Genomic DNA, 17164 nt, shown 5'->3' with positions numbered 1-17164 from the left:
CTGCATAACAGTCATGGGACCTCCAGTTATGTATGATATCCAAACTACAGGCACATGACATGACATTTCACTTCAAGAATTCCACGAGTGTTGGTTGATTTGGTGAGAAGCCAGCAACAATGTCACTCACTATCACATCCCCCTCAGCTTTGAGAGTATAAAAGTGATGAGGAATAATCAGTGTTGGCAACACCATTTCTTATGAAGCCAGTCCTTGTTTCTTGAATGGTCAGGTCGGATGGTAAAGAGCAGAAGCAAGCAAATTTGAAGAGCTGTTTTCTAAAATATGTTTTACTCTGGGGGTAACACGCAAAATGTCTAGTTTTATATTTGAATTTTCATCTCCTACTTATGTAGGCTGATTCTGTATGATGGAATTAGTCATCGAGTGTTAACATTGTTCTGTTATTTAGTGCCTCCTTATTACATTGCTCCTCATACTGTAATATGAAGCAAATATGGTCCCCTTGTGGGTAGAGCCAGAATAATATGTCTACGGTATCCCCTGCCTGTCACAAGAGACGACCACGGGACCCTTAGCTGAGTTCTGGCATTGCTTCCACATTCTTGTGCCAAGCTCCTCCCTTTCATCTGCCCTATACAACCTACTTTGGTCAACTCTTGTTCTTTTCCAAGCCCGACGGTATTACAGCATTCCAGGCCTAGGGAGTCTTTCATTTTCACACCCTTCGTTGCCCTTGTCTTTCTTTGACTGATACCTTCATTTTTCAAAGTGTCGGATCCCTTCTATTCTTTCCCCTTGGATTAGTGTTAATAGAGGAAGGTTGCCAACTTGTACTTCCTCTTAAAACAATAACTTTGTGAACCTATTTATTAGAGATGAGTTGGGAACATAAATATTTTAAATGTGATAATTAGAGCCCGGAAGTTAGGCAAACTGCCTTTTTTATCTAACTAGATATATTGAAGAATCAGATAGAGATAAATATGTTTTTGTGCATGTAGGAAGTGTAGAGACAATTTTTATTTTGCCTTTTTTGCCTATTTTGGCTTCCGTTGCCTATTTTAAGATTTAAAGCCCTTTTTTGCCTTTTTTGATCATTATGCAATTTTTTTTTCTGCGATTTACACATTTTAAAAAGCACATAATGAATGTCCATACATCGAAAAAAAAGTTGCACAAATTAAATTACATATTGCCTTCACAAATATCTATTTAGAATATTGTTCCCTGTAAATCGTTTATTTGTTTTCAGGCATTTGAAAGCTTATTTTCTTAACTCTAGAAGTGCCAAGTGTTCTTCCCTAAATGCCAGGCCATTTTCGCATGTATTACACATTTATGTTTTTAACAAATTTAAGCATGTTTAGATACAGAAATGTTAGGCATCCAGCACACCATATTACTCAGAAAGCTTTATTTAAGATGCTTATATAAGTATTAGATCATTCACTAGCTTATCTGGTGCATATCAGGTGATAAAAAATTTGGAAAAACTAAAAAAAAAAAAGTTTTTTATATTTTCAAGTTTACCATTAGTACTAAATAACCACTCATTTAAAAAAATCACTGTACATAAAACATGCAAAATTTCTTCTAATTTTTAAAAATGTTAAGTTCCTAAAAGTAAATACAGAAATAAAATCACAAAAGAATAACAATTTCCGGGCTGCACACAGTTCCGTCAGCCGCCGAGCACTACTGGGAGTCATTCTCGGAGAGTTTTCTTTTCCTGCCATGCCTCATAGGCCTCTAGAAATGCTGCAATTTATAAAAATATTCACTGCGCACCCTATATTTATTAGAATGACAATTTACTTTTTCATTTTGGAGACAATTACATCAAACCAGGTTTGCATACGAGAAAAGGCCTTCATTTCTCAACAATGTCTTTTAGCTTTTTTTCGCCACATAGTCATTACTTTCTTTCACCAAGAGCTTCTGAATCAAATCCGTAAAGAACAAGTAGAAATACATAATAGGTGTACTGTTTCGGGGCGGACAGATCCTAATGCCAGGATCCCTTACGTGGAACTTCTCGGAAACATTGAACTCCGCTTCAGGTGGATAAACCCTGCAGCTCTTTGGTGTTACAGAAACAGTATCATTCATTGAAACGTCGGCTGGCCTGCTCTCTTCATCGGAATCACTTTCAACTTCAGATTCTGGAATAAATTCTTCTCCACTCTCAGAAAAATCATCACGTAAAGAAAATATATCGCTCGAAGAGGAAGCATCCAAATCATTTCAAGAACATTGTGAATATGACTTGAATCACTTAGCTCATCATGCATGATGAAAGTTTACACTTCAAAAGAAACAATTTAAGAATAAACTCTATCTGTTGAAAGATAATGAAATATATTCACAGAAACTAACTGAAACAGCGAGCAAGCGCGAAGTTACATAGCAACTGAGATCACAGGGGGATGATGAAATAGTAGCTCATTTTATACCTACCCTGACCTTGACTGAGTCTTTTCCGGCTAATAAGGAATGTGTGATGGAAGACTTGAAGCTTCCTCTTCAATGACTTATTAAAATAGCGTAAGTGAAAGATAAACGATGTTATGACTGATTAAGCGAATGCATGTACTATGCGTCGCGTGTGCGACGTTGGCATTGTAGTGACATACTATTAAGTTGCAAGCGTCCGACTCGTTGACTGAATGGTCAGCGTACTGGGCTTCGGTTCAGAGGGTCTCGGGTTCGATTCCCGGCCGGGTCGGGGATTTTAACCTTCATTGGTTAATTCCAATGGCTCGGGGGCTGGGTGTTTGTGCTGTCCCCAACATCCCTGCAACTCACACACAACACATAACACTATCCTCCACCACAATAACACGCAGTTACCTACTCATGGCAGATGCTGCCCACCCTCATCGGAGGGTCTGCCTTACAAGGGCTGCACTTGGTTAGAAATAGTCACACGACATTATTATTATAAGTCGCAAGCGCGACCTTTGGCAGTTCTAGGGTTAACCCATTCATTTAACCTCTGTAAATAGCAGAACCTTCATTAGTGAAAGGAATGCACAAGCATAATGAATACCAGGAAAGAGAGAGGCTGAGAGAAGTACGTCTCTTCTCCTTTCTCACGCCCCTTTTGCTGTGACAAAGCGTAATTACCCGGTATTCCCGATTTTGAAATGATAAGATAATGCAGAGGAAGGGAGGAAATCACTTCTGTCTAACAGGTCAAACATAAAAGAAGCTGTTAGTCTACTGTTGAACTTGTTAAAGGCAACTCTGGTGTTCGCGCTGTCTTATTTATCATTCCGAAATTTTCATCGTTGTGTGGTAAATTACATAGCTATGTTCGCGAATTTGGTTCGGATACACTTTCTACTGATGGAGTTATACTCTTTTGCAAAATCTGAGAAAAATCTATTAATCACGAAAAAAAGTACTTTATAACTCAACATTTTGCAACAATGAAACATAAGTCTACGTAAAATATTGTTGGCCCTAAGATCAATTTAATATCAACAGCAGTTACAACATCCAGCAGGCAATCTCAGTTTTCCCTGGTTCTATGTAAAGCTTTCTTGGACTCCGGAATTCTGTTCTGGAAACTGGAAAAATCAATCCCTCAGGACATTTCTGCAGAAGTACACTAAAGAAGAAGTTCCATCGGAATCCACATTAAGAAAAACATATTTGAATATCTCCTTTGAAGAGGCCCTGCAGAGGATTCGAAGCAGAGTTGCAGAAAAGAAGATCTGGATCCCCACTGATGAAACTACGGATGCAATGGGACGTTACATGGCCAACGTCATCATTGGAACTATGGAAGCAAAGCAAACTGACCTATCATCAGTATTTCTTTCGACGACAGAAGAGATGGAGAGAGGAATTGGTTTCACAGTGGCACAGTTGTTCACAAATTCATTAATGTTACTCTGGCCGGATGGAATACGGCATGATGATGTCCTACTTTTTGTCACAGATGCGGCACCTTACATGAAAAAAGCAGCTACAGCCTTGAAAATTCTCTTTCCTAAAATTCTCCACCTCACATGCCTAGCCCATGAACTGCACAGAATTGCTGAAGAGATAAGATGTTTGTATCCTCACGTGGATAAGTTAGTTTCAAATACCAAGAAAATCTTCCTAAAATCACCCTCCCGAATCTGGGTTTTCGAGGACGTGGCACCAGAACTCCCTTTACCTCCACAGCCAGTTCTCACGAGATGGGGAACCTAGATCTCAGCAGTCATATATTACAGCAACAATTTGGACAAGATACATGAGGTACTTCATGCCGTATCAGTAGACGAAGTTGCTTCAGTTCGTGAGGTAAAAAAGTTGTTGGACCATGAAGAGCTTAGCAATGATCTGGCATTTATAACAGCACATTATAGTGTGATACCGGAAGCAATCTTGAAGTTGGAGAAAAGAGATGATTCGCTGGTATCATCTATGGTGATCTTCGAAGGTGCTGCAAGCACCAGGAGAAACAGGAAGCAGTGTTAGTGAAAATTGTAAACAGGTTCTGAGTGCTAATGTGGACATTGAGAAAATGAAAAACATTCTTGATGTTCTGAAAGGTGAAAATTCTGTTTTAACTGGCATGTGTCCTTCCGAAATAGCTTGTTTCAAATTTGCGCCAATCACTTCAGTGGAAGTAGAATGTTCTTTTTCCATGATGAAAAACATTCTTTCTGACAAGTGTCTATGAGAGTTGATACTTTGAAAATGCACCTTGTTGTTGCATGTAACCGAGGAGAACAAGAGTAAGTACACTAATTATGTGATAAATTGATAATAAAGAAATGAATGAGTATTTAAAATACATATGTTCATTAATAATGAGTGAGATTCCTCTTTGCTTTCACTCCTAATAAATGCCTATTTTCAGTATTTCAAGTTCCTTTTTGCCTGCCTATTTTAACCAAAAATAAATGCCTAACTTCCGGGCTCTAGTGATGATGATGATGATGATGATGATGATGATAATAAGAACCCATGTCACAACAGCTCCGAAGGATCCCGTTGTTCAGCCCAAAAGCCTCCAGATTACAAGGTGTCGCGTAGTCAGCACAACGAATCCTCATGGCCATTATTCTTGGCTCTCTACACCGGGGGTGCCATCTCACCATCGGATAGCTCCTCAATTGTAATCACGTAGACTGAGTGGACCTCGAACCAGCCCTCAGATCCAGGTAAAAATAACTGACCTGGCCGGAAATTGAACCCAGGGCCTCCAGGTAAGAGGCAGGCATGCTACCCCTACACTGCAGGGCTGGCTAATAATAATTTGCTGATAACTTTACTCTCCAGTCCAACAATGTACAGGAAGCCCGACAACAAATTAAATCACTACAGAAAATAGTGTAGAAAATTAGCCTCAGAATACCCTTTGAAAAGACAGAAATCATGTTAATTGATCCATCACCTGTAAATAAAATCACAACAGAAGAACAGGAAATCAAAATCATTAACAAATTTAAATATTTAGGAGAAGTGATAACATATACTGTAACCTCAGCAAAAAGCAGATATGGCATTATATGATAAATAAACTGACCAGAGCACAATAGAACACATACAATAAAAAAGTCCTCTTAATAGCCACAAAATTAAAACACTATAAAACAGTTACACAACCAGAAATAACATGCACAAGTGACACCATTTTCGAAATAACTAACTCTGCAGAAATGGACAGAATATTAAATATTGAAAGAAGAATTAAAACATAGAAACATCAAGAAAATGGTCAACTGAGAGTAGCTTCTAACAAAACAGTCTACAAGGAAATTGAACCAGTAATGAGCAGAATCAGGAAGAAACAAATCTCATTCTTTGGACATCTATTCAGGACACCAGAAAACAGGATCATAAGGAGAATTACATAAAAATTATGGAACGGTAAGAGAATCATTAGATGAATTACATAAATCAAGGAAGATATGAGGGAACTACAAATTACAATAGAAGATTTAAAAAACAAAACAGACAAAAGCAAACGGACAAGGTGATTGGTGATTTCAGGGAGACATTGAATTCAAACCCTGAAGATGGTCTCCTATTTCTACACCATGCAAATGCTGGAGCTGAAGCTTAATTAAGGCCAAGCCCACTTCCTCCCTATTTCTAGCCATTTCATGTCACATTGTTACCAAAACCTATCAAAACTGCAACGTTAAAAGACTAGCAAAAAGAAACCACCACCATCACCAAGAAATTTTTACTCTGGTAATGAGAATCCTTTACAGTACCTGAGGCAGATAGTTGGAGGAATCGACCCGAGCTCCTTTAGGGTAGATGCGACTCATCTGTCTCTTGTTATAGTTGACAAAATTGATGGCCTCTGTCTTGAGATAGTTTAGCCCAGTGTTCTCAGCAAACGATGACAAATTATGATGAATATTTCTTTCTGGAAAAAAGAAAAAGGGCAGCATATTAATTAATGATGATAATATATGTATAACAACAATAGCTGTGATGGGGATGATAATGTCACCAATATAATGAACATATAGTGCACTAACCGTGGTTTGGACAAACATTTCTGGGAGTCACGATGCATCCAACAGGGCCATAGGCCATGTAATGACTGCCTACCATTACTGTTAGTGACTTAACGATGTCATGTGGCCTCCAAAGAGGCCTGGTGTAGGTCTTTCTATAGATCATTCCATGCTAGGAAGACAGTATTGCTCTTAGGACAACAGGGTTGCCATATTGAAAGGCTCTGCTTAACAGCATCATGGGAAAACAATGGCAGGTAAATTTGTGAAACTCAATATTCGAGTTCAAGATAAAAGAAACTAAGGTGACAGTTATATATATGAAATCTAGGCGATTGGTGGTGGGGTGGGGGGTGGGGGGTGGGGTATATATAATTTCGTGTGGCTATTTCTAGCCGAGTGCAGCCCTTGTAAGGCAGACCCTCCGATGAGGGTGGGCGGCATCTGCCATTTGTAGGTAACTGCGTGTTATTGTGGTGGAGGATAGTGTTATATGTGGTGTGTGAGTTGCAGGGATGTTGGGGACAGCACAAACACCCAGCCCCCGGGCCATTGGAATTAACCAATTAAGGTTAAAATCCCCGACCCGGCCGGGAATCGAACCCGGGACCCTCTGAACCGAAGGCCAGTACGCTGACCATTCAGCCAACGAGTCGGATGGGAGTGGGGTGGGGATAAGAGGTTAGGGGGTCATTTTAATGCTTACAGCATAATGGAAAAACAGCAGAACATAAATTCGGAAAACTGAGTAAGTTAAGATACACGAGGGGAGAGAATACGCTGCAAATTAAGCAGTTTATTTTTGTTTCTTCCTCAGCTTCATCCATAAAGTAAATAAATCACTGTATTTTTTTTTTTTTTTTTTGCTACTTGCTTTACGTCGCACCGACACAGATAGGTCTTATGGCGACGATGGGACAGGAAAGGGCTAGGAGTGGGAAAGAAGCGGCCGTGGTCTTAATTAAGGTACAGCCGACAGTAGGCTTCGAACCTACTATCTCCCCAAATCACTGTATTAATGTTAAAGAAAGAATTAGTAACTAAACACTCACTCAACACAAGACAAGTATGCACTGATATAAAGACAAATGAACATACACAAGGGAGATAGTTGGTTTGAATCCCACTGTTGGCAGCCCTGAAGGTGGTTTTCCATGGTTTCCCATTTTCACACCAGGCAAATGCTGGGGCTGTACCTTAACTAAGGCCATGACTGCTTCCTTCCATCTCCTAGGCCTTTCCTATCCCATCATTGCTATAAGACCTATCTGTGTCGGTGCGACGTAAAGCCACTATAAAAAAAAAGAACATACACAACACATAAATAGATAACTTCTGTACAACAGTAATAAGCTGCCAGGATTCACAGAGTAAAGGACGGAAGTCAACAAAGCGATGGCTGTTTTGTGCTTCCTCACTGCAAATGTGTTTATGAAACAGAAAAGCTTCAGTAGTTATTTTAATAACGCATGAGCAAAAACTGCCTGATCCTTTTTCTTTCATTTATAATAAATATAATTACATTATAATATTCCTAAATCACAAGGAATTTTGGGTGTCTAAAACGGGGTATGTTTGCTCCTTGCAAGCCCATAAGACCAATACTGTTTACTTCACATTGAATGATCTAGAGTTGACACCGTATAGGTGACCTGCGTCTCTTTGAGGGTGGGGCCCTACCATTGATCATACCTAACGATGAAAGATGGCATACATACCTAGCCCTTGGGACCCACTGGACCAAAGGCCAGCACACTAACCATTTAGCCATGGAGCTTTTACGTCCCACTAACTACTTTTACGGCCTTCGGAGACGCCAAGGTGCCAGAATTTAGTCCCGCAGGAGTTCTTTTACGTGCCTGTAAATCTACCGACATGAGACTAATGTATTTGAGCAGCTTCAAATACCACCAGACTGGGCCAGGATCGAACCTGCCCAGGCCAGCGCCTCAACCGTCTGAGCCAGTCTCAGCCCGACCTATTTAAAGCAATTTTATATTTTTGTTCATATTGAGATGTTGTTTTTAACAAGGTACATGTTATCTGCATCGAATTCAAACACATGATTTCAAAATACTGTAGTAGATGTACTTTCTTTTCCTTTCTAGAAGGTGATAGGTAGCAGGTTCAGAAGACATGATTCCAAGAAAGACATGCTGTACAAACGTACATCAACAGATACCAAAAAGCATGCTAATACTTCATTTAAAAAAATTGTTTTTAGGAAAATAGAGTGAGAACTGCACCTAAGGGCTATGATACTGAATGAATCTATAGAGTTTTAATTTACCTACTGCAGCTCTGTCACTTTGTATGATTAAATATGTCTGGTGTGTTATCGCTAATCACTTTTTGCCATGTTTAATGTTAGTAACACTTGCTACCTATCCCTAAAATGTTTAAATTATATTTCACCTTTCTTATGTCATATTTAGCTCAATTTTAGGGCATATTTGCTTGCATATTTTGTACTTCTTTAGGTCATAAACTTCCAAACCCTAGTCATTGCATTATGGGAGTGTACGTTAGATCATGGAAATTTTCAGTTACTTGCTTATTTAATTGCTGGTCACTTTGCCAAAAGTATCTGGGTTATATTACCTCAATTTTGTTTCACGTCGGTTTTTCTTCTTTTTTTTTTTCCATTTCTGTTGATTTCAATAATTTACTTAAGTGTTTTTCTTATTTGTTTGTACAAAAGCAGTACCGAGCTCGATAGCTGGAGTCACTTAAGTGCGGCCAGTATCCAGTAATCGGGAGATAGTGGGTTCGAGCCCCCCTGTCGGCAGCCCTGAAGATGGTTTTCCGTGGTTTCCCATTTTCACACCAGGCAAATGCCGGGGAAGGTCACGGCCGCTTCCTTCCAATTCCTAGGCCTTTCCTATCTCATCGTCGCCATAAGACATATCTGTGTCGGTGTGACGTAAAGCAAAATAGCAACAACTGTACAAAAGCAGTGTTGCCAGGTCTCCCAAAATTTGAGATCTCCTGATCTTTTTGGCAACACACCAAAAAACCCAAAAACAAAAAAACAAAAAAAAACAAAATCCCCCCAAATTTCTTCTGATCCATATTTAAGGGAAATGAATAATAATGATTAATGGTACATAATATATTTGTGCCGAAAAACTCTTTTCTCGTCTCACTGCGTGATGTTTTATTGATAACATCACTCGTTAGGTAGTTCCCCGCATTATTTTAGGCTCGAATTACGTAATCTCTCCCCTCTTATTGAACTCAAAACTCACGCTTGACTGCATCATTCGAAGGAAAATCACCGACCCGCATATAGAATACAAAATCTGTATCCTGTGACGACAGTTTCTACGCCTGTTGAATAACTTCATCTACAGGAAGAGTGGGGAGAAAAAGAAGAATAGAGTATCCAGAGAGTGCCGGTGAGTGAAATTGTATATTTTTCTCATAATAACTTCAAATGACTATTGCATTATAACATTTCAGTGCTCGAGAAACTACCAAAATTTTCATTAAAACTCCCAAAATTTTTACGTACAATCTACCAATTTTTTATTTGTAGACCTGACAACACTACAAAAGTATGTATAGATGGGTAGAAGCATATAGTCAGCTCCAAGGGGAGGGTTACATTCACCACAGTGTGAAATATTCTCTTGAATAGAACAGAACAGCACAACAAATCCTGTAAAAAGTGGTGAAAATTATGGGATTTTTTAGCAGGAATCTAAAAGGCTTCATTTCAAGGGCCCTATGAACAGCGTGTCTCAGTATGGTGAGATCCATATTAACCAATGATTTTCCTGCCTGGAGTCCCACCACAGTCATAAATTTCAATAAGTTTCAGAGAATACCGCACAGAATACGCTCCTATCTTCATTCGGCTAATCTCCCCTCAATAGAAACTACGTGTTGTCAAAAGAAGTGACTTGATCTTCCTTTGAAAATCCCTCACAGGTTCCATTAACCTTGACCCTTATCTTCGTCTTTCCCTATCTTTTCGCCCTCTCCACAGAGGCATTAACCTTGTCCCTCCATTTGTCTGTACTACCTCCTACCAATCTGGTTACTACAGCCGCACCTTATAATCCTGGAATGGAGTACTGACTAAAATAAAAGTCTTGCCTCACCATAGTTTTATAGTACACATAAAAAAAATGTCATCAATCTCTGTGTGTACATGATAGGGAGTGAATTTCTGTAGGAGAGTAAATATGTGAATAATGAATTTTTTTAAAATATTAGCTTAGTGGGTCTGTGAGGCAGCTAATAAAATGGGGCTCACCCTTTTTTTCACCAGACCATCCATAAACTCTACAGGATTTATGGTAAATAAATAATAATAACAATGTTTAAAAAATCAGATCATAGTTTTACAAGAACATATGTGTTTGATATTCTTTAAGATACTTACGCTCTGCGGTGTCAAACCCCGGAAACTTGACAGGCTGTGCGTAGTTCACGATGGAAGACAACAGTGGGTGTACGTGAGTGGTAGATCCAGTATGCTGAATCAGTGGAACCTCTTCATCCTCCGGGGAGGTGGGGATTGTAATTTCATCAGTTGGAATCTGCTGAGTCAAAATGTAACATCATTTGCTATTCACACAACTCTTGGATGGCAGCTGAAATTTGCCGTTAAAAGACTCCTTAAAAGACTCCTTCTCTCACAAGTTCAGAAAAATGGAAATACACTGTAGGAATGTCAATACACACATGCAAGGTAATTTGGAAACCTATAAAGGCTTTTACCTTTTTATTTGATATTTAGAAAGTTATTTTAAATTATATTAATTTCTATGTCTAGCTGCATGTATAAGACTGATAATGAATACAGGAATGAACATTGAAACTTACTTTATTAAGTTTTGAATAAAAAATGAAATTGTGCCTCAAGTTATCCCCACCCTCTTCTTCTCCCTGTCGTTTATCTCGCACAATTGCAGGGTCTGCCCCCCCCCCCCTTTTTTTCCATGCCGCTTTCCATTGCTTTTGATCCTTGTATGCCTACTAAGCACACGTCCTCCCATGATATGGAGATATTGTTCATGTCTTTTTGTGACTGGCCAGCATTACGGCCCATATAGTGCTACTGGACAAATGACTGATCTCTAAATCTTTCATTTTAAGTACAATGGGAAGCCATCTCTTCCTCGTCTGCCTCCATGGTCGATGGCCCTCAGGGTTCAAATCTAGTGCCACCTTCGCAACTGAGGTACCAGTGCCACACAATACGTGACCTTACGATCTCAGACAAGTCTCCCGCATTTTGTCAGTAAGTGGAGCCATTCCACATGCCGTTCTGATATCCTGGTTACTTATGTGGACCAATTTACCGAGTCTGGAGGCCATCAAAGTATCCTCATTTCCATGATATGGAGATATTGTTCATGTCTTTTTGTGACTGGCCAACATTACGGCCCATATAGTGCTACTGGACAAATGACTGATCTCTAAATCTTTCATTTTAAGTACAATGGGAACTTCCGGTCAAAAAAAAACTCCCGTGACTTGGCGCCCCTTCATCCAGGCTGCATTTACTCTGTTCCTTGTACCTGGCAGTGTATCATAATCTGAAACAAGGACTGATCCCAAATATTTAAGCTGATTTGTTTTAGGAAGATAAACGCTGTCGATGTTAATGGACTCATTTCATTCCTGTCCATACTCCAGGTATTCCGTTTTCCTGGCGTAAAGTTTCAGTCCATATTTACCTAAGTGACTTTTCCAGTGTTGGACTAGCTGTTGTAATTTTTGCTGAGATTCGCAGGAAACCATGATATCAATCAGCATAAACAAGAGTTCAAGGATATGGTGTCTGCAACTCTGCAGTGATGGTGTCCAGACGTAGCATGAACAAAAACGGAGATAATGCCGATCCCTGATCCACGAAAACATTGATATTAAATGGTGCAGAGATTCCTGCAGCACATCGGACAATGCCGGTGACATTCTGATGTAGAAGCTGGATCCATCAAACATAAACTTCTGGTACAATGTGCGATCTGAGTGCATACCAAATAAGATCATGTGACACTTCGTCAAATGCCTTTTCAAGATCCAGGAATGCTATGTGAAATGCTTTCCATTTCTCTTGGTGGTGTTACATTACGAGATGTGCATCCAGAACACATTCTAAAACCTTCATAGTGTGGCAAACCGGGTGGACTGGGCTGTAACTGGATCATTTGCTGACATCACCGTTACCTTTCCATATTGGGACTGTAATGCTGGAAAGCCAGATAAGTGGGGCTTCATTTTCATCACTGATTTGATTGAACAGATCTGCCAGAAACCGAGTTGCTTCAGGCTCAAGCAGCTTCCATACTTCAGCCGGAAGGTCATCTGGTTCAACCACAGGTTCCCCCGTTGGTATTGGTGAATGCAGAAATTCTTTGTTACAAATAGCCTCAAAATGCCTGTTCCAACAGATAAGGATCTCATCTGAACTCCACAGTAGCTTCTGGTTTTAATCCTTTATGGTCATGACGTGCTCATCATCCTGCGCAGAGCGATGGCGATTCTTTGCTATCTGATAGATCTTTTTAGCACCCTCCAGCTGATCATAGACAGCCTTGTAGTGGTCGTCTTTTGCCATTACCACTTCTGTTTTTGCCATCGACTTTAACTGTCTGTACTTCTGACAATTCTCGTCGAGTCTTGTAGGCTAACTTCTTTGATTTAATGCTATCTACGTCTGATGAGAAATCGCAGTAGCTTGTAGGTACGGTACGAGTAACAAATACTACACTCCTAGCTACAAACATTAGTCATGATAGACAATCAATGCATATTAATTATGAAACTGTTGATTGTGGAGTACTTACAGTAAATGTGTAACTAAGGCATGATTGCGCTACCACTTTGAAACTTCATGACAGCACCTCACTTTGCAAGAGTCATAGCAGGCCTTGAGACATGAGATAGGTGCATGCGCGGCAGCCATGCTGACCCCTTGCATCACTTACCCTGCATGCACGCAACTTCTCATCATAGTAGTGTCTTGCACATGTTCATTCCACCAGCAAACCTCCTTGTTGATGAAACGACAACCAGGTCTCATTGTGCCCAAAGACTGCTGCACAGGTTTTTAAAATCCTGGTCACTACTGTCCAAACCATAACAGTATTTTTGAATATGGAGTAGATTATCCAAATAACCAATAGAGGTCTTCAGCGGTGTGCTATACTGGTTGAATTTCCACCACTTAATTTGCTTGTCTATAGACTTGAGAATTTTTAAGTAAATATCCAGGTGAATCCTGAAATATTAGGAAAAGTAGATGATATTGGAGTGTGATGATGTCTGATGGAATAACTTTTGTGTCAATGACTGTCTTCTTACCAACCAGTAACCAATCTGTGTATTTCTTCCATCGCTGCTGTAGGTTTATTTATTTATTTATTTATTTATTTATTTATTTCTATCAGAAGCATACATTTTATATAACATAATGGTACTTAATGACATACATATCAAATAGTGTCTGCCCAGAATTTTGCCAAATCACAGGCATTAGGTGTCGCAGCCAAAAGTCCTCCATTGTGCAATTTAAAGGACACCTACTACAGTTCATGAAATGGGCTGCGGTTTGCTCTTCACCACATTCACATAGCCTGGATGTGCCAGGAAAGCCCCACTTTACTATATTGATTCTTGATCTACCAACACCAATGTAAAGCCTGTTCAATGGCATCCAAGTAGACCAATGTTCCTCATGTCCTCGAGGGAGATTTTCAATTGGTAGCATCCAACCAGCAAGTTGGGGATTTCTAATTCTCCACAATTTCAACCTTGTAGATTGACCATATTCGTTTAAATTTTTTGTTGTATTCAGGAAACTACTCCTAGACATCAGTGGTTGGTGAGCAGGTTCATATCGATACAATGGGTGTGCACATAAGGCAAGTGCTTTAGATCTCTCATTCATGGATGTAACTTCTCTTCTAATATCTGGTGGGGCGATTCCAGCTGCTGTAGGTGATTAGATGCAACAGATATTTCTTGAAAAATGTGATGGTGAGAGCTAAATCATATGCTTCGACACACTCCAAGATTCAGTTTTTGTCCTAATTCCTCAATACAAAGCCCTGATCGGCAAGTATTCTATCATAACTGTCTCAACTTTGTTTGATGGGTCCATGAGGTTGCCACCAACAAATAAGAGGGATTGCAGATAGTTTTCAAGGCTAAATCAAAATTCCCCTTTTTCATTATTGGCACAGCTAGTTTGTGGAGCATATCAGACCACATGCAGGGCATTTTTTCCACTATCGACCTTAATAGACAAAAGTAGGTCAGATAAGCAGATGACTTCAGTGACACTGATCTCTGAGCTTCGAACTCACAGCAATGACTACGCCATTCTGGTTGGATGTCTTTCCATGGTAGAATAACTTACATTCTTCTCCTATTTCTATAGCCTTTGAGCCGGTGGTTTCTTGAATACAGGCTATGTACTTCAAGACATCAGCTAGTTTACAACTGTAACTCGTAAGAGTACCAATGGTGATGGTGGCGAATCACATTTGTTGGACTCGCTTCTTCAGCCCATACCACACTTGAGAGGATAGCCCTTGCACATTTCTCGCATTTGAGTGAAGATCAGTAGCAGCGATTGGGGGGGGGGGGTGAGAGGGGGCAGATGCTGCCCCAACCCCACTTTGTGGAGAAAATATTACATTTTAATTCCATTTTAGCCAGCTTAAACTAGGAATTATTAAAAAAAGCAATTTGTACAAGCCCTCTTGTCTTATCAGCTAATTCTTTCCTTTATTTTCTTAAATTATTAACAAAATTATTAGCAGAAATATGCACAAAATGTCGTTCATCCCACATAACCGATTTGTATAGCACTACAACAAGCAGTGGACACTTTGTATGTGCTGTAAGGAAGGGAAGCAGGGTATATTTTTTTGCCAAGGTCATTCGTTAGTTTGCAAGTCTCTTTAGTGTCGTTGGTTTTTAGTGTGTAGTCAAATACTAAATTATTTTAATTGTATAATCACGCCGTAAATAAATGTGTAATATTGTTGCTATGGTGAAAGTTTTTAATTGTTATAGCATTGAATCAAAATCTCACAAAACTATTATTACCGCATTTAAGTTGGTAAACTGTTAACCTCTACTTCTTTGTAGAAATTCGCTCAAAAGGCTTGCCATTTCGTAGCATTTTTTTCTTCAGTAATGATGAAATCCCCCCACCTTCCATCCGCTATATCCCGCAAACCCGGGTACTGATTGTTGTCTGTATTTGTTTTGCCCCCGCACTTTTAATCCCCATTCGCCGCTAATGGTGAAGAAGTTGCTCAATGTGGGGAACACCCTATCATCATCATCATCATCATCATCATCATTATTATTATTATTATTATTATTATTATTATTATTATTATTATTATTATTATTATTAAAATATACACTGAGGTGCAGACTAACCTGATGATCTGGAGGCAGCACGATGGTAGCTCTGGCATCTTCCTTCACTTCATCTCCTATGACCAGCTGACCTTTCTGAAATAGATCCAACTCTTGTCGCTCTACTTCTGGAGGGAGACGGACGTTCTTTACTAGGATCTTGTGCCGAAGTTGATTTGGTGATGGCATGGCCACGCCTGCCTCCAACTACACTTGACGAAAATCAGATTATTAGCGTTATTTGACAGTTACCTGTTAAAACACGTTTATTCACTTTGTATGACAGAAGTTCAGTAAAGCTCTTTCAGAATAAAGAGTGTCAGAATGATGGAACTTTAGCACAAGTATTTTTTAATTACTCAAACAAGACCTGAACAACAGGATCAAAGGGTGGAAAGAACTTCACAACTAAAGAATGTAAAAAATTTGGGCACAAAGGAAGGCAAATATTATTATATTATATTATATTATATTATATTATATTATATTATATTATATTATATTATATTATATTATATTATATTATATTATATTATATTATATTATATTATATTATATTATATTATATTATATTATATTATATTATATTATATTATAATTTTTTTTTAAACAAGGGATTGTGGAAAATCTTCGAAAGACACTTGTGAAGGCTCCGCACTCCACAAGTGTGTGGGATTCTTACCCACTAAAAACCACACACCCTTTTGCCACGATGTGTATCATCACCCCGGAACCGCTCTTGCATTACTTCAGGGTGATATCGTGCTTTGTCTTTCAGACTTCTTCTTTCTTCATTTCTCCATTACAAACGTTCGTATGCTTCCAAATCCTTCTTCTTCTGATGAAGGACATCCTCCACATACACTGCCACGTGATCCCAGGATTCCTGGTTTTGCAGCATCACAGAAATAATATTATCTGTTGTCAATTCTCCTAGTTCAGTTTCCACGCATCTTCTCTGAATCGTCCAATGGCCGCACACAAAGAAGGTGTGAAATACTACGTCAATGTCATCACAGTATATGCATTCTGCATCACTCGCTCTGCCCACTTTATACAAGAATTTCCGGAAATATCCATGTCCTGTTAGAAGCTGTGTGAGGTAGTAATTTACTTCACCATGGACTCTTTCAACCCAGATATCCAAACGTGGTATCAGTCGCTTGGTCCATTTGCCTCGAGAGTAACTTTCCCATCTGAGTTGCCATTGCCTCATCCATTGACTGAAGGCATGCTTCTTTGCACATTTTTTTCCCAGTTCTCCTCGGGTACGCCAGATTTCATGTCACTCCAATGCAAATAGGTCTATTGGGGCTATTGCTGCCACCGTGAG

At 39.3% G+C, this 17164-nt stretch overlaps 1 protein-coding gene across 8 annotated transcripts in view; it reads right to left on the bottom strand.

The window, feature by feature from the left end:
- LOC136883163 (1-phosphatidylinositol 4,5-bisphosphate phosphodiesterase) overlaps positions 1-17164 on the bottom strand; it is a 219185-nt gene that overhangs the window by 38439 nt on the left and 163582 nt on the right. For 7 of the 8 annotated variants that reach the window (XM_068229634.1, XM_068229637.1, XM_068229635.1 and 4 more), the window contains 3 exons: positions 15853-16038; positions 10829-10988; positions 6187-6344 (listed from right to left, as the gene is read on the bottom strand). In XM_068229634.1, coding sequence (XP_068085735.1) covers positions 6187-6344; positions 10829-10988; positions 15853-16038 — 504 coding nt within the window. The remainder of the gene's footprint in view (positions 1-6186; positions 6345-10828; positions 10989-15852; positions 16039-17164) is intronic. The other variant, XM_068229632.1, reaches the window with a different exon arrangement.

This window comes from Anabrus simplex, chromosome 11, assembly GCF_040414725.1.
Source record: "Anabrus simplex isolate iqAnaSimp1 chromosome 11, ASM4041472v1, whole genome shotgun sequence".
Classification (NCBI taxonomy): domain Eukaryota; kingdom Metazoa; phylum Arthropoda; class Insecta; order Orthoptera; family Tettigoniidae; genus Anabrus; species Anabrus simplex.
Note: the sequence above shows the minus strand (reverse complement) of the source record. Positions and strands in the feature narration are given on the sequence as shown.